Source organism: Myotis lucifugus, unplaced genomic scaffold (genome assembly GCF_000147115.1).
Source record: "Myotis lucifugus unplaced genomic scaffold, Myoluc2.0 scaffold_50, whole genome shotgun sequence".
Classification (NCBI taxonomy): Eukaryota; Metazoa; Chordata; class Mammalia; order Chiroptera; family Vespertilionidae; genus Myotis; species Myotis lucifugus.
Window position 1 is genome coordinate 6,246,687 of NW_005871098.1, and position 24,910 is coordinate 6,271,596.

Consider the following 24,910-nt stretch of genomic DNA (forward strand, 5'->3'; position numbering starts at 1 on the left):
AAAGATTTATATTTTTGATATTTATTTTATATATTTAAATGCCATTTAACAAAGAAAAATCAACCAAAAAAATGAGTTCGCGTGTCACCTCTGACACGCGTGTCATAGGTTCGCCATCACTGGACTAGATGCAAAAGTAACCTTGGAGTAAGTAGACAGAGATGTTATTCTTAGCTGAGGCCTGCACAGTGATTGCATATGATGCTGAAATATTTTTTGCAGCTATCTGAAAACAGTACTGTGGATACTGATTCCATGATGATGTACATATCACCATGTAAAACTAAAGCTATTTTGTTGGAAAAGGAAACTAAAAAAACATGGCAGGACAAATGGGCTCCTTCTTGGGCCTTTAGCTTATGATAGGCTGTGGGTGGAGCTGAATGAGCCTTTTGTTCTGTGCTTCACAAAAAAGGAGCCATTCTGTGTTATGAAAGTTCATTGCTCCTGGAGGATTTATCACTTGCTCCTCAATGGATGACTCTCTCCTGATGCTGTGACACCACATTCCCTTTGCTCCTTGGGCAGGTGTTCTCCAGGAATCTTTCCTCAGCCTTCGGATCTACTCACTCTACACATCCCTCAGGATAAAACCCAACTTGGCCTACCCTGACCTCTGTCATCTTCCTCCATCCAGCCTGCCTCACTTACTCTGTCCAGGGCACTCTGACCTTTCACCTGTCCTTGAGACATACCAATTCCACTCCCATCTCAGTAACTAAACATTTATAACTTCTTTTGCTTCACGGGGTCTTTATTCAGATTTTCACAGGGGAGTGTCCTTCTTACTCAGTTTCCAATTCAAGCATCATGTCCTCACAGAGGACCTTCTCAGCACCATAGCTAACTCAGTCCCTGCCGCCACTGCCCCTCCCCTCTAATACTCTTTATCCCATGACCGTATTTTTACTTATTCATATTCCCTGCCATCAGTACTTGAAATAATTTTATTTGTGTAAAGATTTTTTTTCATGCCCCCATTAGACAGAAAGCTCCTTCAGGACTTGTCGCACTTGGTAAGTGCTCACTAAATACTTGTTGGTTGACTAACAGGCAATCTCAGTGATGCTGATGGCTTCATTGACCACCCATGTGTCACTCCCTCTCTAGTCCACAACTCTAGCCTAGCCTCTGCTGCAGCTCCAGATCTCCTTGCTGAGGACACTGCCATACAAGGGACCACACTACCTTCACGTTATTCTAGAAGACAACTTGTTAGCTTTCATCCCAACCTACTTTTCCTCCTGCATTCATCTCAGAGTTGTTCTCCATCCATCCCTTTTTCTTTTTTTAAAAATTGATATCAGAGAGGAAGGGAGAGGGAGAGAAAGAAACATCAGTGATGAGAGAGAATCATTGATTGGCTGCCTCCTGCATGCCCCACACTGGGGACTGAGCTCACAACCCAGGCAGGTGCCCTGACCAGGAATCAAACCGTGACCTCCTGGTTCATAGGTCAACGCTCAACCACTGAGCCACGCTGGCCAGGTGCATCCCTTTTTCTCATGCTCTGCATCTATACAGTCACTGAGGCCTGACTAGTTTATCTCAGAAATGTTAAAGAACTGTTTCCTCATCTTCATCTCAACCAGCTCCGCCCTATTTCATGCTGAGATAATCTCTCTCCTGAATCTACTCTGAGAAACTCCCAAGAAAGTTCCTCCTCCCTTTATTCAAGTCTCTGCTCAAATGTCATCTCCTTTGGCTGTGTAAAAATAGCCTCCCCCACTTTCCCATATCCTTATATCCTGCTTTCTTTTACTTCATAGTTCTTATTTCTGTTTAAAATTTGCTATTTTCCTGTTAACTTGATGGTGCTTGCTTTCCCCATGGCAATACAAGCTCCCAGAGGGTGGGAGCCTTGCCACTCTCACTCACAGCTCTCTGCCTGCTTTCTCAGTGGTGCCTGCTCATGGGGAATGTTCAGTGGTATTTGTTGAATGAAGTTCCACTCACTCCTCAAATCCATTTTGGGCATGTGCTGCCCTCCTTACACTTAGCAGCCCAGCAGGCTGGTCTGCCCTTCTGGATACACACCAGGCTATTTCTGGCTCTGGGCCTTCTTCTTTTGCTGCACTTCTGTCTGAATTCTTATGACTCCTTCCCCACACCCTCCTACCAATAGTTTATGATGCACATTGGCATCATCTTCTCCAGGAAGCCCTCCTTGACTACACCATTCTCTCACTTCTCCAAAGAAGTTAAAGTACTGCTCAATTGGTGGCCATAATATATTTTGACACTATCATTGAGCATACATTCCTACTTTGGAATTGCTAGTTTGCAAACACTAACAGAGAACTCTTTGAGTCCAAGCATCATATATCATCCAGCCTGTAGCTCTGTTTTAGTTATGCTCTTGGGTTGCAAGGAGGATCTCAAGAAAATGGGTTTATTATATTAAGACAATTACTGGAAATGGTGTGCATTAGGGACCAAGGCCCCAGAATCTCTGCTTTCTTTGTCTCTTTGTATGTCTTCTCACTTTCTCTACCAACAGGCTGTCCTGCTCACAGTTTCTATCCTATCTATCACAACTTTGGCTTGTATTCAACATTGGTTTACCACAACCCAACCTTATTTCATAATACCTTTCATTTTCTTTTTTTTTCTTTTTTTTTAAAAAATTAAATCTTTATTGTTCAGACTATTACATTGGTTCCTCTTTTTTCCCACCATAACTCCCCTCCACCCAGTTCCCACCCCACCCTCCGCCCTCACTCCCCACCCACTGTCCTCATCCATAGGTGCACGATTATTGTCCAATCTCTTTTTTTTTTTTTAAATAGATTTTATTGATTTTCCACAGAGAGGAAGGGAGAGAGATAGAGAGTCAGAAACATCGATGAGAGAGAAACATCGATCAGCTGCCTCCTGCACATCTCCTACTGGGGATGTGCCCGCAACCGAGGTACATGCCCTTGACCGGAATCGAACCTGGGACCCTTCAGTCCGCAGGCCGACGCTCTATCCACTGAGCCAAACCGGTTTCGGCTATTGTCCAATCTCTTCCCGCACCCCCCACACCCCTTCCCCCCCCCAAGAATAGTCAGTCCATTCCCTTTCTATATCCCTGATTCTATTACAATCACCAGTTCATACTGTTCATCAGATTATTTATTCACTTGATTTTTAGATTCACTTGTTGATAGATGTGTATTTGTTGTTCATAATTTGTATCTTTACCTTTTTCTTCTTCTTCCTCTTCTTAAAGGATACCTTTCAGCATTTCATATAATACTGGTTTGGTGGTGATGAACTCCTTTAGCTTTTTCTTATCTGTGAAGCTCTTTATCTGACCTTCACTTCTGAATGATAGCTTTGCTGGATAAAGTAGTCTTGGTTGTAGGTTCTTAGTATTCATCACTTTGAATATTTCTTGCCACTCCCTTCTGGCCTGCAAAGTTTCTGTTGAGAAATCAGCTAACATTCGTATGGGTACTCCCTTGTAGGTAACTGATTTTCTTTCTCTTGCTGCTTTTAAGATTTTCTCTTTGTCTTTTGCTCTTGGCATTTTAATTATGATGTGTCTTGGTGTGGTCCTCTTTGGATTCTTTTTGTTTGGGGTTCTATGCGCTTCCTGGACTTGGAAGTCTATTTCTTTCACCAGGTAGGGGAAGTTTTCTGTCATTATTTCTTCAAATAGGTTTTCAATATCTTGCTCTCTCTCTTCTTCTGACACCCCTATAATTCGGATGTTGGTACGCTTGAAGCTGTCCCAGAGGCTCCTTACACTATCTTCATATTTTTGGATTCTTTTTTCATTTTGCTTTTCCGGTTGGGTGTTTTTTGCTTCTTCGTGTTTCAAATCTTTGACTTGATTCTTGCGATCCTCTGGTCTGCTGTTGGGAGTCTGTATAATATTCTTTATTTCAGTCAGTGTATGCTTAATTTCTAGTTGGTTCTTTATCACAACATCGAGGGTCTCACTAGATTTCTTGAAGATCTCACTACATTTATCGGCGGTCTCACCAGTCTTTTTGAGGGCCTTACTAAATTTATCGGCGGCTTCTAGACAGTTCTTTAAAAACCTTAAAAGTGTGGTTTTGAACTCTATATCCAGCAGTTTGCTTTCCTCCATTTCTGTCATTTGTGTCCTGTTTCTTTGTCTCAGCATTTTTTATGCTTTGCTGTGTTGATAGAGTGCCTTTCTGTGCTGAGTGTCCCAATTACCTGAGGTAGACACTCTTGGTGCACCCCCTTGTGGGCTTTGTGCACAGTCTTGTTGTAATTAAGCCTTGATTGTTGTAGTTATCACTGGGAGGAATTGACCTCCAGGCCAATTGGCTGTGAGAATCAGCTGTGTCTGCAGTGGGAGAACTTCTGTGCTGGAGACACCCCTCTGGGGCAAGACTTGCTTCAATGGGGCTTTGGTGCTCACTGAGTCTGCCCCCTGAGTGTGTCTTTTATGGTTCCACGGAGCTGCAAACTGGATGGTCCCACTCTGACCTCTGGGCTTCCTGGCTCCTGGATCTCTAGGGAGGTGCTAATCTAGCCTTTGCCTGCGGCTATCCAGCAAAAGCCTCCCTGCAGGGCTTGGGCAGGGCGGGTCCCACGGGATCAACAGGGTGGGGCTAGCAGTTATGGCTGCTCTCAGTCTTGCCCTCAGAGGCTCTGCTTCTCAGTGTCCCAGTAATCGCTGCAAGCCCCTCGGAGAGAAAGCTGCCCTCGGGTTCTGACCGATGCCAGACAGTCCCGCTTCTCCCGTATGAGTCTGGGTCCCTAGAGACTCGCCCGGAACTGGAGCTCAGAGCCTGAGACTCCCTCCCAATTGAAAACGACAACCGCGCCCTCAGCCGCCAGCCTGCTCCACATGCACCTCCGCACCTTAGTATTTTACTTCTGCACTGCGCCTCCTCTGAGTCTCAGTATGCTTTTCTCTTTCCTTCTAGTTGTAGAATTTCCACTCAGCCAGCCTTCCTGTGGTTCTGGATGATGTCCTTTCCGTCTTTTAGTTGTATTTTTGAAGTGGTTGTTTGAGGCAGCAAACTCTGGTGTTTACCTATGCCGCCATCTTGGTTCTCCCCTCATTTTCTATCCCTACTGATAACCAAGACTAATAATAAATGGGAATAGGAATAATATATTGAATATGAGCAGCTAATATTCATTGAGTGTTTATTATATGTTCTGGCTTTGTTCTAAGTACTTTACATGAATAAGATAATTTAAAATTCACAACAGCCGTGAGTGATAGGTTGTATTATTATTTCCATTTGACAGATGGGGAAACTGAGGTATTATGAGATTAAGTAACTTGCTCAAGTTTTACATACCCAGTAAGCAGTGGAACCAGGCATTGGACCTGGATAATATGGCTCCTATACCCATGTTCCTGTCCTCTATGTTTAGTTTTCTATTTCTTATGTCATTTTTCATCTATTCGTTTACTCCCTTGATGCTATACTGTGGTTCAACTACCAGGTCCCTGCTGGGTCTCGTTGAGGATCACCTTCTGCCTTTCTCAGTCTTACAAATTCCCAGTTGCAGACTGACTTGCCTATGCCAGGACCCCTACTAGCAGGACTTATTTGAAGCTAGATATCTACAGGTGGGATCTTCCTAGCCCATCTATCCTTCCTTAAGTGGTTGCCTTACCTCAAGATCTCAGCTCTCACTGTCCACTGCTGATGAGCTCTGATTCTTAAAACTACCGTGAAGGCTGTATGATTTAAATTCTCACCAACAATAGGGTACTTCATCAAGCCTTGTTTTTTATTCTGCTTTAATTCCCTATCTGGAAGAAAATGTTATAACTATCAATTTCAGTTCCTTGCAAAGAACTAAGATAAGAATGAATGTTTTTTCTGTTAATGCTCAACTTTTATTTATCCAGAGACTTTCTAAGCAAGTTAACCAGCACTATTTATTAGCTAATCCTTCCATCCCAATCAATTTGCTGCCCATTAAATGTCTTCATAAGTTTAGGAATTCTGTAGGGAAATAAAAATTTACTTGAAAAATGCTGTGTTGTTCCAGAAAATACAACTAAAATCTATACAACTAAAAGCTATAACTGAAGTGAAAGCAAAACTAATGGGACTTAAGCTTCAGGCCCTCTTATTCTATGAGCTTTATAATTCTCTACTAGAGGCCCAATGCACAAAATTCCTGCAAGGGGCTCAGCTTGCCGCTGCAGCTGCCTCGGGCCCCTGCTGCCTTGGCTTCATCCGGGACGTCTGGTCTAATTAGCATATTATACTTTTATTATTATAGATTCTTAATTTTGGATTATTTTGTAAGGGATTCCCAAAATTGTATATATTTACAAAACCTGGATCCACCCACTTGCTGCTTGCAAGCCTATCCATCTACCATGCCCAAGCTATGCAGGAAAGCAGGTGCAAGCACTAGTGCCTATTTTAGGGAATTGGTATCCATGTGGTCCCTGTATCCCAAGTTCCAGATTCCTCATCCATACTCTAAGGTCAATATCTGCCTATCTGACTTAGGCTCTTTCTTCTTGAATATAGAAAACCTTTCTCTGGTTTGGGTTTCCCCTAATGAGAAACAAAACAAAACATTGATCAGAACTTAAAGAGCACCAATAAAAATAGGTATACATAAAGTCATGCTGAATTGGCAATGTAAATTGTTGGAAACAACCCAATCTTGAGTGTGTGATTACCATTTATTAGCAGTATGTCCTTTATCAGGTCAGTTAACTTCCCTGAGTCTCATCTGTAAAAGAAATTAAAATGGCACAGTAGGTCTCCAAGGGCCCTACTAGAGGGACCAAGGAGAGATAAAGGGACCTGGAGCCAGCCCAGATTTCAGGGTCTGAGCTGACAGAAGCCTGCTCCTGGAACAGTCTCTCAGATGCAATGTGTTCAGGCTGGCCATGAAACCTGCCATGAGGCACTTACAGTGAAAAGTAGCAATAGCATCACCCTGTAAAGGAAAGGCATTCATTTGTTTACTCATTTATGTAGGCACACCTATTCCAGAAAGGATTAATGTCAGTTTATAAGAACATTTAAAATGTAAACAGAATAATGAGCAGACAAGCACACAGATAAGCAAGAGGAAAGTTAGGGCCAGGATAGAGCTCAGGAGCTAGAAATAGGCTAAAATGAACATCTATCCCTTATAGGTCAATACAAGAAAAGGTGTGTGTGTGTGTGTGTGTGTGTGTGTGTGTGTGTGTGTTTGTGCGCGCCTATATAAGGTATCACTAACCTCAAGTCACAAAATCACAAATATTTCGGGATGTTTAGCTTTGATACATTCTTGATAAGTTAATCATTAAATATTCTACTACCAAAAAAGTCCTTTAATCTCATTATTATTTATCTTCTTTCTTTTGTGTGTGTGTGTGTGTTTTGTTAATCCTCACCTGAGGATTTTTTTTTCATTGATTTTAGAGAGAGAGTGGAAGAGCAGGGAAGAGACAAAGAGTGAAACATCGATGTGAGAGAGACACATTGACTGGTTGCCTCCCGTATGTGCCCCAATTGAAGCCAGGGATTGAACCTGCAACCAGACTGGAATTGAACCTGCGACCCTTCAGTCCAAGGGCCAGTGCTCCAACCACTGAGTCAAACTGGCTAGGGCTACTTATCTTCTTAATTGCTGTAATCTTATTGTCTCTCTATCCACTTTATTGAAACTATTCTCTTTGTGTTTACCAATGATCTTTAAGCCAAATCAAAAGTTATTACTTAGACATTGTTTTTGGCTTTTTCTGGCATCCTGAAAATTGGCTCTTCTTCGTCATCTGTAACAATGCAAAGTCCACAGTTCCCCTCTCGACTCTGACAACTTTCTGTGTCTCATTTCCTAACTGTCTACTTGCCCTGACTTCACGGTGTCCTTAGCACTGGCCCTTGGCCCTTGACACATCCTGCTGTAATTGCTCTCTAAGGAAAACACTTCTCATAGAGCTCAACCCACAGCTCCATGGGCAGGACATGACAGCAATATCTGCTAACCCAACTGTCACTCAAGCCCTAGCTCCATGTTTGTCATGGAGTTGTGCTTTCAGGTTGGCCACTAACTAGCTGAGTAACTTGAGGGGAAAAAACCCAACATGAAATTTCTGAGTTTCCTTATATCTAAAGTTTAGTACCCAAAGCATAAGTTCCTTTTCCCAAGTTCGCCACTGCTGTCCTAGTGACAGAACCCTGGTGCCCCCCTCTTCTTTAATGTGATCCAGCATGACATTCTGTCTCTTCTTCCAGAATTTCTCAGACTTGTCTCATTCATTGCTAGTGAAATTAGTTAACACTGGAATTATCAAAAGTTCCAGTTAGCACCCGGCCAGTGTTGCTTAGTGGTTGATCGTCAACTTATGAATCAGTAGGTCACAGGTCAATTTTTAGTCAGGGCACATGCCCAGGTTGCGGGCTCTGTCCCAGGTGGGGGAGCACGCAGGAGGCAGCCGATCGATGGTTCTCTCTCATCATTAACGCTTCTGTCCCTCTCCCACTCCCCTTCTCTCTGAAATCAATAAAAATATATTTTTAAAAAAGTTACAGTTAGCATATCACCCTGCCTTCAGTGTTTCCTCATTCCTTTCTATGTTTCATGCTCCTTGTTATCAGATGTTACTTCTGTTAAAGCAGCCTTTTCCAGAATGTACATGATTTCAGAGGCTGAGCACATTAAGCCTGTGCTCTGTTGCCTTACCCCTAAGACCCTCCTTAATCTGACCTCACCTATGTTTCCTATTGGTCTCGGCAAGGCTCTTCCAGACAGTCTCCTGCTCACTGTTCCTCCTGGATTAAACCATGTCCATGAACCTGTGGCTCATGTTTTTCTCCTGGCCCAGAAGCCTGGAATGTCTTCCCATCCCCCTTGCTGATGATCCTGCCCCTTTGTGTGCTCAAGCCCCATATTTTTTCAAATGCCTTCCCTTGAGCCCTTCAGCCTACATTGAACTATCTTATTGGGTTATAACTGAGTATATGTGCATTTCTCATTTCCACCAAGTTACTGTGAATGCCCAGATGCAGAGGCAGTTTTGTATACTTCTGTATGAGCTAGTTTGTGCAATGACTAATTGAGCTACTTAAATCTTTTATTTTCATTCTGAATTTGACTGCTTCTCTAAAACCATCTGATTTTCCACTGCCTTTGGAAAATAATGCAGGTTATTTCAACTCCAGAAAGAACCAGGAATGACTCACTGACTAGAAAGGAGGGAACCTGGAAGAGAGGCTGATCAAGGGCTCTTTTATCCGATATTTTAAAAAGGTGGGATACTTAAGAAATGCTAGGGATGCTTTTGGAAAAGGTATGAAGCAGGCCAAAGACGTCCTCCTTTCCCTTTGAGTTTTTTTTTCCTTGCCTCCCCTCCTATGCCTTGTGTTCTCATAGTGACCAAAGTAACCCACCCTGGTCATACTCGAGTCTCTAACCTTATATCTGAAAACACTTATTCCTACAGGGATGTTTTAATATGTTGATGTGTTGTTCTTGAGCAAGTCATTTAACCACTCAGAACTTTTTGCTTTCTTTAAATATTTAAAAATTTGGGTTGGGCCAAGCCATTTCTAAATTCTCTTCCAGCTCTAAAATGTCACATCATGATCTGAGAAACATAGGCTGGAAGAACAGTCACCCTATTTTTTCCATTTACCCTTTGGTATTTCATTAAATAACTAGATCATAAGTTGCTTAGGGACAAATGACTCTTGTGTGCCCTTACTCAAACAGCCCCACCATGTTCTGGGCAGGGCTGATCCACAGCAAGCACATGGAGCAGGTGTGTGCTTTACAGTGAGGTACTCTGGGGACAAATCTTAGAATGATCCTTCCTCTGATCAAAACAGGGATGATAGGTTTATACTGGGGCTTCTGGTCAAGATGGTGGTATAGGTAAGTGCAGTACTTGCATCTTCCCACAACCACATCAAAACTACAACTAGAATACAGAACAATCATCATTCAGAATTGCCTGAAATATAGCTGAACAGAGGTCCTACAAATAGGAAATTAAAGAGGAAGCCACATTGTGAATGGTACAAGGGGCAGAGATGCTGAGCCAGCTGGTCCCATACCAACATGTGGCAGATAAAAATTGGGAGGTATATCTCGGTTGTAGAGGTCCCTCCTGAGGAGTGAAGGGTCCCAGACCCATACCAGGCCTCCTAGCCCAGGGTTCAAAGGAAAATAAGTACCCATAACTTCTGGCTGTAAAAAGCAGTGGGGATTGAGGCTGAGAAAGACAGAGGCTGCTGGAGTCCCAGGCAGTTCTTCTTAAAGGGCCCCCACACAGACATACTTGAAATTGTTTTGAGCTCCAGCACTGGGGCAACAGTTAGAAAGGCACCAGGGACACATGGGGAGGAACTGAAGTGTCTGACAACCGGACAAGAGTGGAGGGGCAGCTTTCTCTCAGACAGAAGAGCTGGCAGAGGCCATTGTTCATTTTCTGTGCCCTCACCCCACAGAGCCAACAGATGGGCACCATATCTGAGTCTCCATCAAACTGGTTAACACTGTTTTCCCCACCCTGGTGATTCCCTTAGACCCCCACCCCACCCAAGTTGTGGACCCACCCAAGCTATTTCCATTGGCTTTTCCATACAAACAGCCTGTCTTGACGTATGATTCAGACTTTCCTAAAACCTTTCAGACAAACAGTATCTGGCTTCTGTGTGCCCCATATCTCTTGCTAAGTGGCCACAGGCCTGGCACTAGCAGCAGCCAGCCTCAGTTTGAAGTTTGGCCTCTCATGGGCACCTCCAAACCCAGCATAATTAGCATCCATCTGCTGATCACTTTGTAGCTCATGCCGGGTGGCCCTAGGCAGGACACAGGAGGTGGCTGACCATGGCCTGCATCTCCCAAGAGGTTCCAGAGCTAGTGAACCTAGTAGACAGCTTCAGACACCACCCAACCACTTCCACAAGTGACACACTCAAGGGAAGACTCAGTGAGCACCAGAGTCCTTCTGAAATAAGTCCTTCTCCATGGAGTGGGCCCTGGCACACCTGATCCTCCAAGTGGTTGCAGCCAGTCCTTGTAGCTGATCGGCCAGAGGGCAAATTCCTTCCATCGCTGTGCCAACAGCCATCAAGGTTCAACTACAACAGGAGGGTGTATACAACCCACAGACGCATGAGGGCATACCTGGAGTGCCCAGCTTGGGTGATCAGGGAGGCTGTGCCATTGGGACCTATAGGACACCTACTATATTAGGCCACTCTACCAAGCCTGGGAGATGTGGCAGCTCTACCTAATACATTAGAAACAAACACCAGGAGGCTGCCAAAATGAGGAGACAAAGAAACATGCCCCAAATGAAAGAACAGAACAACACTCCATAAAAGAACTAAACAAAATGGAGACAAACAATCTACTAGACACAGACTTCAAAATACTGGTTATAGCCCAGTCAGTATGGTTGAGCATTGACCTATGAACCAGGAGGTCACGTTTTGAATACTGGTCAGGGCACATCCCCAGGTTGCAGGCTCAATCCCCAGTGTGGGAATGCAGGAGGTAGCCAATCAATGATTCTCTCTCATCATTGATTTTCCTATGTCTCTTTCCTTCTCCCTTTCTCTATGAAATCAATTAAAGCATATTTAAAAAATAAAACCACTCATTATAAGGATGCATAATGAACATGGGGGAAGAGTAGATGAACTTTGTGAGAATTCAACAAAGAGATCACAAACATAAAAATGGAGATAGAAAACATGAAAAAGAACCAGTCATAAATTAAGAATACACTAACTGAAATGAAGAATACGTTACAGGGAATCAACAATGGAGTAGATGAAGCAAAGGATCAAGTCAGAGATTTGGAAAATAAGAAATAAAACCCCCAATCAGAATAGCAAAAAGAAAAAAGAATTAAAAAAACCATTGAAGCCGAAACCGGTTTGGCTCAGTGGATAGGGCGTCAGCCTGCGGACCGAGGGGTCCCAGGTTCGATTCCGGTCAAGGGCATGTACCTGGGTTGTGGGCACATCCCCCGTGGGAGGTGTGCAGGAGGCGGCTGATTGGTGTTTCTCTCTCATCGATGTTTCTAGCTCTCTATCTCTCTCCCTTCCTCTCTCTGTAAAAAATCAATGAAATATATTAAAAAAAAAACCATTGAGGATAGTAAAAGGAGCCTCTGAGACAACTTCAAGTGCACCAACATTCGCATCATAAGGGTGCCAGAAGGAGAAGAGAGAAAACAAGGAATTTAAAACCTATGTGAAAAAACAATGGTGGAAAACTTCCCTCATCTGGTGAAGGAACTAGACATACAAATCCAGGAAGCACAGAGAGTCCCAAACAAGATGAACCCAAAGAGGTCCACACCAAGACACGTCGTAATGAAAATGACAAAGATTAGAGAGAATCTTAAAAGCAGCAAGAGAAAAGCAGTTAGTGATGACAAGGGAGCTCCCATAAGACTGTCAGCTTATTTCTCAACAGAAATTTTGCAGACCAGAAGATATTGGCAAGAAATATTCAAAGGCCTGGCTGGTATGGCTCAGTGGATTGAGTGTCACCCCATGCACCAAGAGGTTGACAGTTCAATTCCCAGTCAGTGCACATGCCCAGGTTATGGGCTCAACCCCCCAGTAGGGGGTGTGCAGGAAGAAGTCGATTGATGTTTCTCTCATTGATGTTTTTATCTCTATCTCTCTCTTCATTCCACTCTTTCTGAAATCAATAAAAGCATATAAAAGAAAGAAATATTCAAACTGATGAAAAGCAAGGACCTAAAACCAAGGTTACTCTATCCAGCAAAGCTATTCATTAGAAGTAAAGAACCTATAAAGAGCATCCCAGGCAAGAAAAAAACTAGAGCTTATCACCACCAAACCAGTACCACATAAAATGTTTATGAAGAAGGAAAAAAGAGTAAAAATATGAATAATAAAATATCAATAAATGCATATCTATCAACCATTGAATCTAAAAAACAAACAAGCAGAACAGAACCAGATTCAAAGATACAGAGAACATTTTGATATTTCCAGATGGGAGGGGGAGTTTGAGGAGATGGGTGAAAAAGGTGAAGGGATTAGGAAGTACAAATTGGTAGTAACAGAATAATCATGAGGATACAAATTATAGCATAAGGAATATAGTCAATAAAATTGTAGTAACTATGTATGGTATTAGATGGGTACTAGATTTATTGTGATGATCCCTTACTAAGTTATATAATGCCTAATCACTGGGGTGTACACCTGAAACTAATATAACATTGTATGTCAACTGCAATTGAAAAATAAAAAAAAATATTCTTTTTTTAAAAAGAAAGAAATTGTTGATATGAAAAAGTATGCTCTGACCCAAGAGTGAATTTGGTTAGAAATGTGAAGAGTCAACTTGGGAAAAACAGGTTTCCATTTTGGATAATGACTTTAGAAAGCAAATTTTACTTACTGATATTCAGAGTATATTGAATTGTAAATTTTGAAAAAGTCAAATAAACACTATACTAAATTAAAGCAATAATAAATAAGAAAAAAAAACAGGAATGATCATTGATGTCAAAGTTTTGAGAGCCTCAATTAAAAATAACAAAAGAATAAGTAAATATGATAGGAGAAGTAACAATGAATGCAAATTTAACATTTATTAAGAGCAAAACTGTTTTACTCAAGAATGTCTACAAAGAGCTATTATAAGTTGGAAGAACTCAAATTCCACTGCAACAAATGTTACAGCACGGCACCACCTAAAAATGTGCTAATTGTCAGCAAAGATACATTTGCTTCAAGCAAGAATCTCTGTAAGGTTTGAACCATTTTCCAATGTGGTTAAAACAAACCTGACAGTTTTACTGGTGTATGGCTAGCAGTACAGGATTAAAAGGGAGGTTGTATCTGCTGTGAAGAATGAATGCCAGCTCACTGAGGCAGTTCAGCCTGCATAGTAGTGGCTTCACCCTGTTTAAAAGTTTAATATAACCAACATTTTAAAAAGAGATTGCATAAAGCAAGGCTCAGGACAGTGTGTATCATATGCTACCACTGTGTTAAAAAGAGGAAAAAGAATATGTACTTGAACTTGCTTTTATATATGCTGCAAACATATTTGAAAAAGAACAAGACACAAGACAAGACTATGAGACCTTTCTTATGTCTTAGTCTACAGAACCGGACACCAGAGAGAGGAGTTTTGATAAATTATATTGACAGTGCTTACAGAAGTTTTAGTTTAGAAAGAACTCCTCCATTTGTTAAGAATCTGGTATCAAAGAACCCTAGTGCTGAGTAGTAGCTGGTATCAAGTGTAGAGGACAGTACCAATGTCAGTCTGATAGTCCCTGAGGGTGTTGCAGTCGAACATCTCCAGTCCCCTTGGGGTCCGGAGGCAGAAGACACTCACAGGGAAGCCACATCTCAAAGATAACAGCGTTCTCAGCTCAGACACTTTTTTACCAAGAAGGGAAATGCTCTCCATTATCAACATTTTCTCTTGGGTAACAGCATTGAACACATAGAGAGTGGGCTTATCTTCTTCCTATGGGGAGAGAAAAGAAGAGAACTCAGGAACAAGCACTGTCTGGAGGTTGGGACAGACAAATATGTTGAAGGGTGGCTCTAAGTGCCTCTAGCTAAGGATGAAAAGAAAGGTCAGTTTACATTTTCTGACATCTGGTCTGAATTTTGCTCTTCTCTCTGAATCTTGCTCTTTTCTCCTGCTTTGAGTAAAATAAAGGAAGACTAGGCAGGGCTTTGAGATCCTTCTTACTTCTTAGTCTACAGGCCCAGCTGCACAGTGTTGATAATTTATATCCCCACTGCACTTAAGGAGGTTAGTTTCAAAACAACTCCATCGTGCTGCACTTTAATTTGGAAATGCTATGGATTCTACACCTTCACTTAAAAAAAGTGTTTTCTGTGAAGTTATCTCTGGAAAGTGGAATTGAGTTCAGGTTGGGATGGGAGTTTTGCTTATCATTTTACTAGAGGCCCGGTGCATGAAATTTGTGCACGGGTAGGGTCCGTAGGTCTGGCCGGTGATCAGGGTCGATCAGGTTCCCTGCCGCCTCCTTCCCTCATCCTGCCACCACCACTGGTTGCCCACCATGTTCCACGCTGCCTCCTGGTGGTCAGTGCACATCATAGTGAGTGATTGAACTCCCAGTCGAACTCCCAAGGGGACACTTTGGATATTAGCCTTTTATATATATAGATGCTCTTCATTGTCTGTATCACTTGACCTTTAAAAATAACCATGTGCATTTATGTTTATTATTTTAAAAAGGAAATACTAAATACGAGTGAAAAAAGTTTCCTTTGTTCCTTTTACTTTGTAATCTTAATAGGAAAGCAAGTGGAATGGAAATATCGGAAATAGAGTTAGGAATGAAAATTGGGGAAAAGTATTAATCATTCTGTTAGCAATAGTTAAATCAAGTGGAACCAACACGAAAACCACAGGAAATGAGGAAATTGGGAAAGTGGTAGGGAGGGAAAATTTATTAACATTTCCACTTTTCTAACTTAAATAAATAAATAAATAAATAAATAAATAAATAGAAGTGGCTTTACTTCTACTTTAGAGGATTCAGGTCAATCACATGTTTTCTTCAGTCCCCTGTTGCTGGCTTGGCAGATGGGCGTGCACAGAGCTGACATGTAGCGTGCCCTGGTAACCCACCTCCTCTCCAAGAGGGGCCTTGAGCAAAACCTAGAAGCTGAAAATGGCCTCCAGTTTCCTCAAGGCGGCTCCAGCCAGTCACTTCCCTCCTGGACCCCTTCCACTCCCCCCCCCCTTTCTCCCATCAAAATTCATCTCTGGTTTCTCCAGGGTCCCTCCTTCCTTCAGGCTTATAATGCATTAAATGTATTCCCCACCTCCCAGATAACACATCATGAAAATCTCTTTGAAAGAGCCTTTGAGGAGTAATGTTATTGATGAAAGTTTAGGCTGCAATGTTTTAATCTAGGGTCCATTTTAGTAACTCAAATCACCTAGGCTCAGTCATCCAGCAAGCTGAGCTGCTCCCTGAGTCTAAAGTGCTTGGAATAGGATTAAAAACGATGGCAGAGTAAGTGGATGGTATGCAGACCACTCCCAGAATAAAACTGGAACTACAACTAAAATACAAAAATAAAAATTTAAAAAAAATCCTGAATAATCAACTGAAGACTAGCTGGAGAGAACCTTGATAACCAAGGATGGAAAGTAGAGACCACACAGAGACTGGTAAGAAGGGTGGAGGTGCAGAGGGCTTGCTGGACTCCCACAGAAAGCAGCTGAAGTTCTGGAGAGATATCTCAGCTGTGTGTGTGTGTGTGGGGGGGTTTGTAACTGAGAACTCTGGGGTCTAGTCCCCAACCTGAGCCCCAGAGCCCACAGCAGCAGAACTGAGAAAGGTGCCCACATAACATCTGGCTGTGAAAAGCAGCAGGATTGCTGTCTGCCAGGGAGAGATGGTTGGAAATGCAGGCACCCTCTTAAAGGGCAAAAATTTCGTGTGCAGCCACTCATTTTGTGGTCTGGCAGAGGTAGGGCAGAGTGGACTGGCAGAGGTAGGGCAGAGTGGACTGGGGCTTTGTGAGCCAGAAGCCAAGGTTGGGTGCTCTGGGGTTAGAGCTCAGAAGGCAGACATCCCGGTCTCCTGTGCTGAGTCATTCCTTCACATTGTAGAAGACACTTTCTTATGCAGAACTTTACTATTCAGGCAGATTTACCTGGGGGGAAGACAGTTGACACATCCTATTGGAAAACACATTGCCCCATGGTGTTTCTGAGGCCCATTAAGAGACAAAGAATAACAATTAGCCTCCAGGAAAACAATTGCCCCACCATGTTGGAAAAACTCTCACCACACATGTGGATGATTGCCTCAGGGTTACTCAAGACTGAATCCACTCACTCTGCAGGCAGAGGCAGGTCTCTGGAGACTTTGAGTCTTTACCTGATGTTATTAGTCAGAAACAGCATTTGACACTGTCCATAAGTAGAGATTGAGAGGCATAGCAGATCTACCTAATCCTAATATATATAAAAACCCTGGGTCCATGACAACCGAATGGACAACCAGTCCATCCCCCAGCCCTCAGGCTCCATTGATCAGGTGATGGCTAACAGGGGAACCGGGTCACTCATGCTCCAATGAATCCATGGCAGCAGCATCTGGTGAGCAGGCGGAAGGCAGACTGCTTGGTCCCTCCCCCAGCTCGCAGGCTCCCACTGATCAGGGGATGGCTAACAGGGAACCGGAGTGAGTTAGTGGCACTCACTCTGGTTCCCTGTTAGCCATCCCCTGATCAATGGAACCAGAGTGAGTGGTGCGGGGACTGGTGAGCAGCTGGAAAGCAGGCCTCTTGGTCCCTCCTCCCGGCCCTCAGACTCCAATCAATTGGTGGCAGAGGCGGGGCGGAACTGGGGACTGGCTTCCTTAGTAGTACTACAGGTACAATCTCAGGACAGGCCAGGAACCAATGGACCAGCGCCACCTGCACGATCCCGACAGCGCTGCCGGCCTCCTGGAACTCAGCCTCGGCCCTGCAGCCTCTTCCCCTCCCTAGACACTCCACAAGGAAGAAAGGATATCGCCAGCAGCGCCATCTAGTGCTGTTACTGCTCTACAGCGCCAGCAGTTACTGCTCTCCCTGTGCTTCCTCCAGGTTGCCCGCCCCCTCCAGATGAAGTGTGCGTACTGCACACGGAAGGAGATGTGAGTAGATAGCACACAGGCAATTAATTTCAAAAGATTTTGGACCAATCATTTCCCTCATTGACCTGTTGGTTTGTTCCTCTCTAAGTATTTCCTCAACAACCTCACAAAAGGAGCAGATACTAATAGGAATAGTCCATTAAGGCTAATTAAAGCCATTAAAATTAATTTTGTTTGGAGATTTATTGGGAAAGTTGGGACTCCCATTGAGACCATTGATGCACGCCAGGGAGTCACCCAGTGGAGCCCCTGAAACGACTGCTTCTGGGGGCTGTGACACAGTGGTTGCCCCCCTGCCCCCGCCCTGCAGGCCTGGCACCAGCTCTAAGGGGCTCCAGCACTCTCACTGCTCAGCTCATCATCACAGCTGCACCTCCAACCCCTTCAGGTTGTGAGAGAATAAGAGGATGTGAACCATGAAGGCCAAACTGGGAGACATTTTCACAAGAAGATGGACCCAGCCATCATTTTATGATGTGGTTTGTGAACCATTGAATGTCCCCCCTTAAAATATATCTTCAGGGCTTGCTCAGTGCCAGGGAGTCCACGGGGAGCAGAGCCCTTAGATGTAAGTATTCTGTATGTTTCGGGGTCTCCTGAGGGTGTACGTCCCCTGGAGGGTGAACCCCAGGCTTCAGGGAGGCCTCAGACCATTGTTTGAACTTACAGCTCTCACAATGTGTAAAGGCAGGAAAACCAGCCGTGAAATTTGCATCCCATCCCCAGGTGTTACAGGGTGACATGCAAAGCTAAATGGGTGGAATTGCGATGGTGCCTCAGCTGACTGAGATGGGAGAGTGCCCTCAATCCCTGGGCCTCTGTGATCACAGGAGTCCTTGCATTGGGCCCGAGGGAGGCAGAAGGAGGACCTGAGGAAGTGTGAGGGGCTTGGCTGTTATTGCTGAAGGAAGAGGCTGGACGCGGAGCCAGTGGTTCTCCCGAGCCCCTGGGCAGAGATGCACCTGCCACACCCAGTGCTGCCACTGTGTCCCCACCGACAGAACTGCAAGTCCATCAGTGTGCTCTGCTGTCAGCCCATGTGCGTGGTCCTTCATTATAGGAGGATGGAAACTGGCCCCCAGGGGGTTGGAGTCAGAGGCTCTGTGGCCAATGAGCAAGTGGAGAGTAAGTGGTGGGAAGGGTGAGGACAGCACTTCAGAAAGCAAGGTGCACTCAGGAATACATGGGAGGACACTGAGCTGTGCAGGAACATGGGAGCTGGGCAGGCAGACAGCGATGCTGCACAAGAGGGGAGGTGGTGGCAGAGGGCAGTGGGGGCAGTAAAACCCCTGTGGACTCAGCCAACAGCAGGCCTGGGTCTCACAGGTCCTGTGGTCAGAGTAGGGCAGCTTAGCAGACCCTCTGCTCCAGCTCTCACATGCTGTGCAAGGCTGCGGCAAGCGGGGAGCCTTCTGGCCCATGCTCATCAGGACGCTAGCAGAACCTATCTTGGGGACTGTCTGACTAGAGGCCCAGCTGCATGCTGGCTGTGGACAGAGACCCCCTGAGGTCCTAGAGGCCACCCTGGCTCCTTGCCATGGCTTCTCTAGTTCCCAAGGGTGCCTCCCCCCTCGGCTGCCATGACTGAGCAGGACAGGCCCCAAGGAGCCACAGGAGCCACATCCCAGCTCCCTGGCTGGGCTGTTAGGAGCAGCCACGGCCTCTCCCACACTTGAGAGGAAACAGTCACACAAGGCAGGACACCGGGGCCACTGGGGTCTGCCCACCACGGACACCAGTCACCCTGGACCCTGTCACAGTGTTGCCTGAATCCTAAAGATTGGGAAACGTGTGACTCCTGCCAACTGTCTGCAACAGTGGAATGACCAGTCATTATGACACCAAGGAGCAGACGCTCAATGCAGGAGCTGCCCCTGGTGGTCAGTGTGCTCCCACAGGGGGAGCACTGTTCAGCCAGAAGCTGGGCTCACAGCTGGCGAGTGCAGCGACAGTAGTGGGAGCCTCTCCTGCCTCTGTGGCAATGCTAAGGATGTCCAACTGACAGCTTTGGCATGCTCTCTGTGGGGGGGAGTGGGCCTAAGTCATCAGTCGGACATCCCCTGAGGGCTCCCGGACTGCGAGAGGATGCAGGCTGGGCTGAGGGACCCCCCCCCCACCCCGCCCCAAGTGCATGAATTTTGTGCACTGGGCCTCTAGTACATAATCACCAACCCAAACAGGCAGCCAAAATGTGGAGACAAAAAAATAATCCCCAAATGAAGAATAAGAGAATTCTCCAGAAGAAGAGATAAATGAAATGGAGATGAGAAATTTATCTGAAATTAGAAAGATGGCAACCGGCAAGATGGCAGGGAGAGAGAGAGTGTGAAACAGTGAGGGAGCGAAAGGGGAGTGTGTGGACGTGTGTTTGTGTGTGTGTGTGTGAGTGAGAAAGAGAGAGAGAGAGAGAGAGAGAGAGAGAGAGAGAGAGAGAGAGAGGAGAGTTAGGGACAGTTAGATCCTGCAGGACTTTCGGGGGCTGGTGGACCAGGCAGTCTTAGACTGCGAGTCCATGCTGCTGCTGCAAACACTGTCGGCCAGCCAGAGCTGGCACAGAAACCACGCCACCTTGAAGGGCATTCTGCTGTGACTAGGATCCTAGCCTCACCACCACCCAGATTGGCCTCAGATGCAAACTAGGACCCTACAGCCACTCTGGACAAAGACCTGCTACCACAGCTCCAGTCCCACGGACACTGATTTGGCCGCAGATTTCTGTGAGTCACAGAATGCATGCCCCTTTCTGCCAGCCTGCTGCAGCAATATAGGGCTTGCCCGATCTGTGGTGCATGAGTGGGCCTCCCACCAACACAGGGTGGCTGTGTAACCTGGTTGCCCTAGCAGGCCGGGAACTCTGATTATCGGCGCACGTGCATGGACTGATTCTTGGCACTGAGCGCCAGTGATTTTGATTCTCGGCGCACGCACGCAGGGACTCTGTTTCTCCTCATGCTTGTGCATGTGCACGGGAACCCTGATTCTCGGTGCGCACACATCGAGGGCCAGTGACTCCAATTCTCGGCACACAAGCGCATGGGGACACTGATTCTCAGCAAGCACGTGAGGCCACACAGAACACCAGAGATTCCAATTCTTGATTTTCAGTATGTGCACACGGGGACTCTGATTTCTGGTACATGCTTGGGGAATCTTATTTTTGGCACATGCATGTGGGGACCCTGATTCTAGGTCCACATGCAAAGCTGCATGGAATACCAGTGACTCTGATTCTCAGCGCGCACACGGGGGCCCTGATTCTCGGCACACATGTGGGGACCATGATTCTCGGCATGCACATGAGGCTGCACTGAGTGCCAGTGACTCTGATTCTCGGCATGCATAGCTCTTACTGACCCATGGCAGCCACACGTCTCACTGTCTGAGTTCTTCAGTGATGCTTGGGTGACGCGACAATCCCACCTCAGGTGGATCAGGCCCCCGCAACTTGGCGCTTGGACCTTCTGGTGATAGCTAGAATGGGGAGACAATGAAACAATCCACAAGGGAAAGAAAAAGGAAAATTTCCAAGAAAGGAACTAAATAAAATGGAGGCAAGCAATATGTCAAAAAAAAAAAAAAAGAATTCAGAGTACAGTAGGTCCTCGCAATTTTCACCATAAGTCGGAACCCACCTACATAAGCACCTACATCACTCACATGGAGCACATACACAGCAGTAATGAAGTGAAACAGTAAAAATAATTTAAAAGAAAGATAACAATTCCTGACCTTTACTTGTGGTAAATAAATAATAGAAAACATAAAGCACATATGTACACTCATCAAAATGATGGAACTTTTTTTTAAATAAATAAACGGGAGATGGTGATGTAACCATGAAATGACGCATGTCGAGTCCGACATAACCCGAGGACTGCCTGTAATGGTCATACAGTTCATAAACTGGATGGATGAGAAAATCAACAACTTATGCAAAAATCAGGAAGAAATCAAAAGTGATATAGCTACAATAAAAAACATGATGGAATGTTTCAACAGTAGATTAGGAGAAGCGGAGGAACAAATTAGTGAGTTAGAAGATAAGGCAGAGAAACAAGCCCAATCTGAACAGCAACTGGAGAAAAAAATTAAAAAGCAGGAGGAGAGCCTAAGGGAGTATTGGGACAACATGAAATGAAGTAACATATGTTTAATAAGGGTGCCAGAAGGACAAGAAGAGCAGCAAGGATTAGAGAATCTATTTGAAGAAATAATGACAAAAAAATTCCCTGATATGGGGAAGAAAAAAGTCACACAAGTACAGAGGGACCCAAGCAACATGAAACCCAAAAGACCCACACTAAGATACATCATAATTACAATTGCAAACATTAACAAAAAAGAGAGAATCTTAAGTGCTGCAAGAGAGAGACAGAGAGTTACCTACAAAGGATCCCTCATCAGATTATCAAATGATTTCTCAACAGAAACACATCAGGCCAGAAGAGAATGGAATGAAGTATACAAAGTGATGCAAAGTAAAGGACTGAATCCAAGAATACTCAATCCAGCAAGGCTATCAATCAAAATTGAAGGGGAAATAAGGAGCTTCACAGACAAAAAAAGGCTAAGGGAATTTATAACTACCAAGACAGCAATGCAAGAAATACTAAAGGGACTGTTGTAAAAAGAAGAAATAGGAAGGGAAAAAAGAACACAGTCATAAAGAATTGAAATGGCTACAAACAAGTACCTATCAATAATAACATTAAACATAAATGGATTAAATGCTCCAATCAAAAGACATAGAGTGACTGATTGGACAAGAAAACATGACCCATATGTATGCTGTCTACAAGAGACCCACCTCAGAACAAGGGACTCACACAGACTAAAAGTGAAGGGATGGAAAAATATATTTCAGGAAAATGGACATGAAAAAAAGCTAGAGTAGCAATACTTATATCTGAAAAATTTGACCTCAAAGTGAGGGTCATAACAAAAGACAAGGAAGGCCACTTCATAATTCTAAAGGAATCGATACAAAAAAAGGATATAACTCTGTTAAACATATATGAACCCAATGCAGGAGCACCCAAATACATAAAAAAACTTCTGGAAGATATCAGGGGAGAGATTGACAGCAATACAATCATAGTAGGAGACTTTAATACCCAATTAACATCAATGGATAAATCCTCTAGATGAAAAATCAGCAAAGAAACAGCAATCCTAAACGACTCACTAGATCATATGGACTTAACCGACATCTTCAGAACATTCCACCCCAAAGCCACATAATATACATTCTTCTCAAGCGCACATGGGACATTTTCAAAGAGAGACCACATATTTGGACACAGGCAAAGTCTCTCCAAATTCAAGAAGACTGAAATCATATCAAGCATCTTCTCAGATCACAATGGCGTAATATTAGAAATAAACTAAAATAAAAGCAATCACAAAAATTCAAACACTTGGAGGCTGATTAGCATGCTATTAAACAATGATTGGGTTACCAAAGAAATCAAAGAAGAAATAAAAACCGTCCTGGAAACAAATGACAATGAAAACACAACAATTCAAAATCTATGGGACACAGTGAAAGCAGTCCTGAGAGGTAAGTTCATAGCATTACAGGCCTACCTCAAAAACAAGAAAATTTGGTAATAAACCATCTAACTCTCCAACTTGAAGAATTAGAAAGAGAGCAACAAGAAAAGCCCAGAGTGAGCAGAAGGAAGGAAATAATAAAGATCAGAGTGGAAATAAATGACATAGAGACAAAAAAAGTACAAAAGATCAATGAAACCAAGAGCTGGTTCTTTGAAAGGATAAACAAGATTGGTGATCCTGTAGCCAGGCTCACCAAGAAGCAAAGAGAGAGGACCAATGTAAACAAAATCAGAAATGAAAGAGGTGAAATAACAACAGACCCCACAGAAATACAAAGAATCATGAAAAAAAATACTATGAGCAACTCTATTCCAACAAACTGGTCAACCTAGAAGAAATGGACATGTTCCTAGAAAAATATGACCTTCCAGAACTTAATCAGAAAGAATAAAAAAATCTGAATAGGCTAATAACTAAGGAGGAAATTGAAGCAATAATAAAAAAAAACTTCCAACAAACAAAAGCCCTCAACCAGATGGCTACACAGGGGAGTTTAACAAACATTCAAAAAAGAAATAAAACCTATCCTCCTCAAACTCTTTCAAAAATTCAAGAGGAAGGCACACTTCCAAGCTCTTTCCAGGAAGCCAGCATTATCCTAATCCCAAAACCAGATAAAGACAATACAAAGAAAGAAAATTACAGGCCAATATCCTTCATAAACATAGATGCCAAAATTCTCAACAAAATTCTAGCAAATCAAATCCAGCATTACGTTAGAAAAATCATACACAATGACCAAGTAGATTTATTCTGGGGATGCAAGGATGGTACAATATTCACAAATCAATAAACACGATACAGTACATAAACAAATTGAGGGATAAAAACCAAATAATCATATCCATTGATGCATTTGACAAAATCCAACACCCTTTCTTGATAAAAACTCTCAGCAAGGTGGTAATAGAGTGATCATCTCTCAACATAATAAAAGGCATATATGACAAACCTATAGCTAACATCATACTCAATGGGCAAAAACTAAAACCATTTTCCCTAAGAAGAGGAACAAGACAGGGAAACCCACTTTCACCACTCCTGTTCAATATAGTATTGGAAGTACTAGCTATGGCGATCAGACAAGAAGAAATAAAAGGCATCCAGATTGGAAAAGAAGTAAAACTGTCATTATTTGCAGATGACATGATATTGTACATAGAAAACCCTAAAGACTCCATCAAAATACTACTAGACTTAATAAATGAATTCAGCAATGTAGCAGGATACAAAATTAACACCCAGAAATCTATGGCTTTTTTATATACCAATAATGAACTCACAGAAAGAGACCCTAAAAAATAATTCCATTTACCTTTGCAACAAAAAACTTAAGTTACCTAGGAATAAATTTAACCAAGGAGGTAAATGACCTATACTCAGAAAAATTACATGTTGCTGAAAAAATAGATAGAGGAAGACATAAACAAATGGAAGAATATACCGTGTTCATGGATTGGTAGAATCAACATCATTAAAATGTCCATACTACCCAAAGCAATCTGTAAATTCAATGCAATCCCCATTAAGATACCAATGGCATATTTCACAGACCTAGAACAAACTCTCCAAAAATTCTTCTGGAATAACAAAAGACCCAGAATAGCTACAGCAATCTTGAGAAAGAAGAACAAAGTTGGAGGGATCACAATACCAGATATCAAGCTATAATACAAAGCCACTGTTCTCAAAACTGCCTCG

At 43.6% G+C, this 24,910-nt stretch overlaps 1 protein-coding gene across 1 annotated transcript in view; it reads right to left on the reverse strand.

The window, feature by feature from the left end:
• The window catches only part of ANKUB1 (ankyrin repeat and ubiquitin domain containing 1), a 97,748-nt gene that overhangs the window by 26,869 nt on the left and 45,969 nt on the right, over window positions 1–24,910 (reverse strand). The window contains exon 3 of the mRNA XM_014455796.2: window positions 14,208–14,424. Coding sequence (XP_014311282.2) covers window positions 14,208–14,424 — 217 coding nt within the window. The remainder of the gene's footprint in view (window positions 1–14,207; window positions 14,425–24,910) is intronic.